The following is a 7,500-nucleotide window of genomic DNA, read 5'->3' on the forward strand; positions in this document are numbered from 1 at the left end:
CAACAACAACAACCACCACCACCATCAGCCTTGTCCTCATTACAACCACAACAGCAACAGCAGGCGTAGCGACAGCCAGACAGCCCTCCCATAGCAGCAGCAGCAGCAGAGGAGGCGAGCGAGGAGGAGGGAGGGAGCCAGAGGCGGCTGCCCGCTCGCGTCCGCCATGGAGACGGGCTCAAGCGCTCGCTACCAGGCCGTGAGGAGAGACTCACTTCACTCTTACACTCACTACACTACACTTACTACACTACACTCACTACACTTACATTGTTTATTACATAGTGATCATCATCATAGTTGTTAGACTAGGCGCTGTGGTTGTGTACAAGGCGGTGAGTGACTGTGTGTGTACACTACCAGGCCGTGAGGAGAGACTCACTTCACTCACTACACTCACTACACTCACTACACTTACTACACTACACTCACTACACTTACTACACTTACATTGTTTATTACATAGTGATCATCATCATAGTTGTTAGACTAGGCACTGTGGTTGTGTACAAGGCGGTGAGTGACTGTGTGTACACTACCAGGCCGTGAGGAGAGACTCACTTCACTCTTACATTGTTTACATTATGCACTATGTTTATTAGATTGTTATCATTAGTGATCATCATCATAGTTGTTGTTAGACTAGGTGCTGCTGCTGTGATTGTGTACAAGGCGGTGAGTGACTACACTACCAGGCCGTGAGGAGACTCACTTCCTTACAACACTACAATGTTTATTACACTTACATTGCTTATTAGATCATCATCATCATCATCATAGTTGTTGTTAGACTAGGTGCTGCTGCTGTGGTTGTGTACAAGGCGGTGTGTGACTGTGTGTACACTACCACGCCGTGAGGAGAGACTCACTTCACTACTCTTACACTTACTACACTACACTCACTACACTTACTACACTACACTCACTACACTCACTACAGTTGCATTGTTATTATCATCATCATAGTTGTTGTTAGACTAGATGCTGTGGTTGTGTACAAGGCGGTGAGTGACTGTGTGTACACTACCAGGCCGTGAGGAGACTCACTTCCTTACAACACTACAATGTTTATTACACTTACATTGTTTATTAGATTATCATCATCATTAGTATCATCATCATAGTTGTTGTGGCTAGGTGCTGTGGTTGTGTACAAGGCGGTGAGTGACTGTGTGTACACTACCAGGCCGTGAGGAGAGACTCACTTCACTACACTCACTACACTACACTTACTACACTACACTTACTACACTACACTCACTACACTTACATTGTTTATTACATAGTGATCATCATCATCATAGTTGTGACTAGGCGCTGTGGTTGTGTACAAGGCGGTGTGTAACTGTGTGTACACTACCAGACCGTGAGGAGACTCACTTAACACTCACTACACTTACATTGTACACTTACATTGTGTACATTGTTTATTAGATTATCATCATCGTTAGTATCATCATAGTTGTTGTTGTTGTTAGACTAGGCGCTGCTGCGGCTGTGATTGTGTACAAGGCGGTGAGTGACTGTGTGTACACTACCGGGCCATGAGGAGAGACTCACTTCCTTACAACACCTACAATGTTTATTATACTTACATTGTTTACTAGATTATCATCATCATCGTTAGTATCATCATAGTTGTTGTTAGACTAGGTGATGTGATTGTGTACAAGGCGGTGTGTGATAATGTGTGTACGCTACCAGGCCCTGAGGAGACTCACTCAACACTTACTACACAACACTCACTACACTTACAATGTTTACATTGTTTATTAGATTATCATCATCATCATAGTTGTTGTTGTTGTTAGACTAGGCGCTGCTGTGATTGTGTACAAGGCGGTGTGTGACTGTGTGTGAGGAGAGGCTCACTCAACACTTACTACACAACACTCACTACACTCACTACACTTACATTGTTTATTAGATTATCATCATCATCATTAGTGATCATCATCATCATCATAGTTGTTGTTGTTGTTGTTAGACTAGGTGCTGTCATTGTGTACAAGGTGGTGAGTGACTGTGTGTACACTACCAGGCCGTGAGGAGAGACTCACTTCCTTACAACACTACAATGTTTATTATACTTACAATGCTTATTAGATTATCATCATCATCATTAGTGTTCATCATCATCATAGTTGTTGTTAGACTAGGTGCTGTGATTGTGTACAAGGCGGTGTGTGACTGTGTGTACATTACCAGGCCGTTAGGAAAATAACAAAAAATAAAAACGACGTTTCGATCACAGCACCTTTCTTCGCGACTTTACCGAAAGAATCTTGATTTGAAGTTTTCGTGACTGCGGGGATCCATGTACTCTTTGGTTCTTTCGGTAAAGTCACGTCGATATAAAGTATAACAAGTATAACTCGTAAAAACAAAGTGTTTCACTCTAAATCCTTTATATGCGTGGCGGCTAGAGTCCTCTCGTCCTCTGGCTTGAGATGGCTGCCACCTATGGGTCAGATGATTGCCTGCCACCATTAAGCAATTGGTAAAACTTTTCACGAACATAAATTGTCACGCACAACGAGTCTGTGTGCAAAATGTCAGCTCGATTGGATCACGGGAAGTGGGTTAAAACACGACCGAAAGATTTGCACGGTCCTAAGCAAGCAAGCGAAATTAATATAAAGGATTTAAAAATAAATAAAATCTCGACGTTTCGATCGCAACACAAGCAACCATAATCAGGTGGGAAAAGCACGGCAAAAAAGATTTTCACTTCAGCAAAAAATTTCACTTCAATGTTCTTGCTGTGGGTTTCTCACCTGATGATGATGGCTTGTGTTGCGATCGAAACGTCGTGATTTAAAGACCCAGAGAAAACGAATTCCTGCAGTCACGAAAGCTCCAAGTCAAGATTTAGGCCATGAGGAAATTGCCTTACAATATGAACATTGTCTTTGAGTTGTGCGCCTTTTGGCGTCATCTGGTCCAACACCAAGTGAGACTGGGCTCTAAGGAAAGCTGTCTCGGGTGTGGACCAATCAACTTCAAGGACAGTGCATATCATTATCATCATCAGAGTTGTTTCATTTTGTTTGCATTTTGACTGCTTGTGTTGTGGTTATTGCAAACATGATGCCTTGTACAAAGGCGTCAGTTTTTGTACCAGTTTCACTCACCCACCCACTCACTCACTCATCCACCCACTCACTCACCCACCCACTCACCCACTCACCACTCACTCACCCACCCACTCACCCACTCACCCACTCACTCACCCATTCACTCACTCACCCATTCACTCACCCACCCACTCACCTACTATATTTTGCCACTGGTAAAGGAGATGTCTCATAGTGTAAATGCTCACCCCGAGCTCTCAATACTCTGATAGTGCGCTGTCTTTGAGTTGTGCGCCTTTTGGCGTCATCTGGTCCAACACCATGTGAGACTAGGCTCTAAGGAAAGCTGTCTCGGGTGTGGACCAATCAACTTCAAGGACCATGTGAGACTAGGCTCTAAGGAAAGCTGTCTCGGGTGTGGACCAATCAACTTCAAGGACCATGTGAGACTAGGCTCTAAGGAAAGCTGTCTCGGGTGTGGACCAATCAACTTCAAGGACCATGTGAGACTAGGCTCTAAGGAAAGCTGTCTCGGGTGTGGACCAATCAACTTCAAGGACCATGTGAGACTAGGCTCTAAGGAAAGCTGTCTCGGGTGTGGACCAATCAACTTCAAGGACCATGTGAGACTAGGCTCTAAGGAAAGCTGTCTCGGGTGTGGACCAATCAACTTCAAGGACCATGTGAGACTAGGCTCTAAGGAAAGCTGTCTCGGGTGTGGACCAATCAACTTCAAGGACCATGTGAGACTAGGCTCTAAGGAAAGCTGTCTCGGGTGTGGACCAATCAACTTCAAGGACCATGTGAGACTAGGCTCTAAGGAAAGCTGTCTCGGGTGTGGACCAATCAACTTCAAGGACCATGTGAGACTAGGCTCTAAGGAAAGCTGTCTCGGGTGTGGACCAATCAACTTCAAGGACCATGTGAGACTAGGCTCTAAGGAAAGCTGTCTCGGGTGTGGACCAATCAACTTCAAGGACCATGTGAGACTAGGCTCTAAGGAAAGCTGTCTCGGGTGTGGACCAATCAACTTCAAGGACCATGTGAGACTAGGCTCTAAGGAAAGCTGTCTCGGGTGTGGACCAATCAACTTCAAGGACCATGTGAGACTAGGCTCTTAGGAAAGCTGTCTCGGGTGTGGACCAATCAACTTCAAGGACCATGTGAGACTAGGCTCTAAGGAAAGCTGCCTCGGGTGTGGACCAATCAACTTCAAGGACCATGTGAGACTAGGCTCTAAGGAAAGCTGTCTCGGGTGTGGACCAATCAACTTCAAGGACCATGTGAGACTAGGCTCTAAGGAAAGCTGTCTCGGGGTGTGGACCAATCAACTTCAAGGACCATGTGAGACTAGGCTCTAAGGAAAGCTGTCTCGGGGTGTGGACCAATCAACTTCAAGGACCATGTGAGACTAGGCTCTAAGGAAAGCTGTCTCGGGTGTGGACCAATCAGCTTCAAGGACCATGTGAGACTAGGCTCTAAGGAAAGCTGTCTCGGGGTGTGGACCAATCAACTTCAAGGACCATGTGAGACTAGGCTCTAAGGAAAGCTGTCTCGGGTGTGGACCAACCAACTTCAAGGACCATGTGAGACTAGGCTCTAAGGAAAGCTGTCTCGGGGTGTGGACCAATCAACTTCAAGGACCATGTGAGACTAGGCTCTAAGGAAAGCTGTCTCGGGTGTGGACCAACCAACTTCAAGGACCATGTGAGACTAGGCTCTAAGGAAAGCTGTCTCGGGGTGTGGACCAATCAACTTCAAGGACCATGTGAGACTAGGCTCTAAGGAAAGCTGTCTCGGGTGTGGACCAACCAACTTCAAGGACCATGTGAGACTAGGCTCTAAGGAAAGCTGTCTCGGGTGTGGACCAATCAACTTCAAGGACCATGTGAGACTAGGCTCTAAGGAAAGCTGTCTCGGGTGTGGACCAATCAACTTCAAGGACAGTGCACATACATTATCAGAGTTATGTGTTTTTTGTTTGCATTACGACTGCAGGTATTGTGGTCTATGCAAACATGACTCCTTGTAAAAAAGGTGTCCGATAGAAGGGTAAAAAACCAATTATAATAAACATTCTCACGACCTTTCGACTGCAACACCAGCAGCAATCATCATCAGGTCTGGCCACAATAGGTATTGCCACAATAAGCTGCTTATCTTGTGTACCGGGCAGTGTGTTGCTTAGTGTGTGTACACAGGCGGTGAGGTGATTTACAATATTAGTGGGTATTATAACGAATTATATTAATCATAATCATAGTTGTTTCTGTAAATACGGTGCGTTGTGTACCAGGCAGTGTGTTACTTAGTGTGTAACGCACTGATCTGGCCCATGCCTTCCAACCACTCCAGACCAGGTGGCAGCATCTTCACCACCGCCATCACGACCATCATCTCCACCACCATCACCATCACCACCATCTGTACCATCACCATCATCTCCACCACCACCGTTATCATTCATCACCATCTGTACCATTACCATCATCACCATCTGTATCATCACCATCTGTACCATCACCATCATCTCCACCACCACCGTTATCACCACCATCACCACCGCTATCACCACCATCATCTGTACCATCACCATCTGTACCATCACCATCTGTACCATCATCTCCACCACCACCACCGTTATCATCACCATCATCACCATCTGTACCATCATCACCATCTGTACCATCATCTCCACCACCACGACCACCACCGTTATCATCACCATCATCACCATCTGTACCATCATCTCCACCACCACCACCGTTATCATCACCATCATCACCATCTGTACCATCATCTCCACCACCACCACCACCGTTATCATCACCATCATCACCATCTGTACCATTACCATCATCACCATCTGTACCATTACCATCATCACCATCTGTACCATTACCATCATCACCATCTGTACCATTACCATCATCACCATCTGTACCACCACCATCTGTACCACCATCACCACAACTACTCACCCCCCCCCTTCCCCCCCCTTCTCCCCCCCCCCTCCCCCCCCCCCTTCTCCCCCCCCCTTCCCCCCCCCCCTTCTCCCCCCCCTTCTCCCCCCCTTCCCCCCCCCTCCCCCCCCCCTTCTCTCCCTCCCCCCCGCAGTTGCAGACGGAGGAGGAGGAGGGGGGTCCGGCCCCTCCCCCCTACAGCGCGGCGGTTGGGGTCGCGGGGGTCGCGGGGGGCTGCGTGGGGGGTGGGGGCTTCCTGCCCCCCCCCACCCAGCTCCTCCTGGGGCCCCCCTCCCCCCTGCTGCCCCCCGCCCCCTCCCCCCCCTTGGCCCCGCCCCCTTTGCAGGGGGGAGGAGCGGCCAACCCTCCGGCCTACAGCGTGGCCACCAGCCTCCCCTCCTACGACGAAGCCGAGAAGAGCAAGGCCGGCGGGCCCGGCGGGCTGGGCGGGCCCGGCGGGCTGGGCGGGCTGGGCGGGCTGGGCGGGGGTGGAGGGGTGGGGGGGCTGGGCGGTGTGGGTGGGGGGGTGGGGGTCGGGGTGGGGGTCGGAGTGGGGACGGCGGCTGAGCGGGTGAGTTGTGGTGGTGGTGGGGGGGGCGGTGACACACACACAGTGACACACACAGTGACACACACACACAGTGACACACACACACAGTGACACACACACACACAGTGACACACACACACACAGTGACACACACACACAGTGACACACACACAGTGACACACACACACAGTGACACACACACACAGTGACACACACACACAGTGACACACACAGTGACACACACACACACAGTGACACACACAGTGACACACACACACAGAGTGACACACACAGTGACACACACACAGAGTGACACACAGTGACACACACACAGAGTGACACACAGTGACACACACACAGTAACACACACACACAGTGACACACACACACACAGAGTGACACACACACACAGAGTGACACACACACACAGTGACACATACACACAGTGACACACACACACAGTGACACACACACACAGTGACACACACACACAGTGACACACACACAGTGACACACACACAGTGACACACACACACAGTGACACACACACACAGTGACACACAGTGACACACACACAGTGACACACACTGACACACAGAGTGACACACACAGTGACACACAGTGACACACACACAGAGTGACACACAGTGACACACACACAGTGACACACACACACAGTGACACACACACAGTGACACACACACACAGTGACACACAGTGACACAGTGACACACAGTGACACACACAGAGTGACACACAGTGACACACACACAGTGACACACACACACACAGAGTGACACACACAGTGACACACAGTGACACACAGTGACACACACACAGAGTGACACACACAGTGACACACACACAGAGTGACACACAGTGACACACACACAGAGTGACACACAGTGAC

The 7,500-nt window shown here is 48.9% G+C and overlaps 1 protein-coding gene across 1 annotated transcript in view; it reads left to right on the forward strand.

Annotated features, from left to right (window-relative positions):
• Positions 1 to 6: 6 nt before the first annotated feature.
• The window catches only part of LOC144955352 (NEDD4 family-interacting protein 1-like), a gene marked incomplete at its 3' end in the record, with an annotated part of 12,596 nt that continues 5,102 nt past the window's right edge, over positions 7 to 7,500 (forward strand). The window contains exons 1-2 of the mRNA XM_078885600.1: positions 7 to 199; positions 6,195 to 6,611. Coding sequence (XP_078741726.1) covers positions 167 to 199; positions 6,195 to 6,611 — 450 coding nt within the window. The remainder of the gene's footprint in view (positions 200 to 6,194; positions 6,612 to 7,500) is intronic.

This window comes from Lampetra fluviatilis, unplaced genomic scaffold (genome assembly GCF_964198595.1).
Source record: "Lampetra fluviatilis unplaced genomic scaffold, kcLamFluv1.1 SCAFFOLD_1409, whole genome shotgun sequence".
Classification (NCBI taxonomy): domain Eukaryota; kingdom Metazoa; phylum Chordata; class Hyperoartia; order Petromyzontiformes; family Petromyzontidae; genus Lampetra; species Lampetra fluviatilis.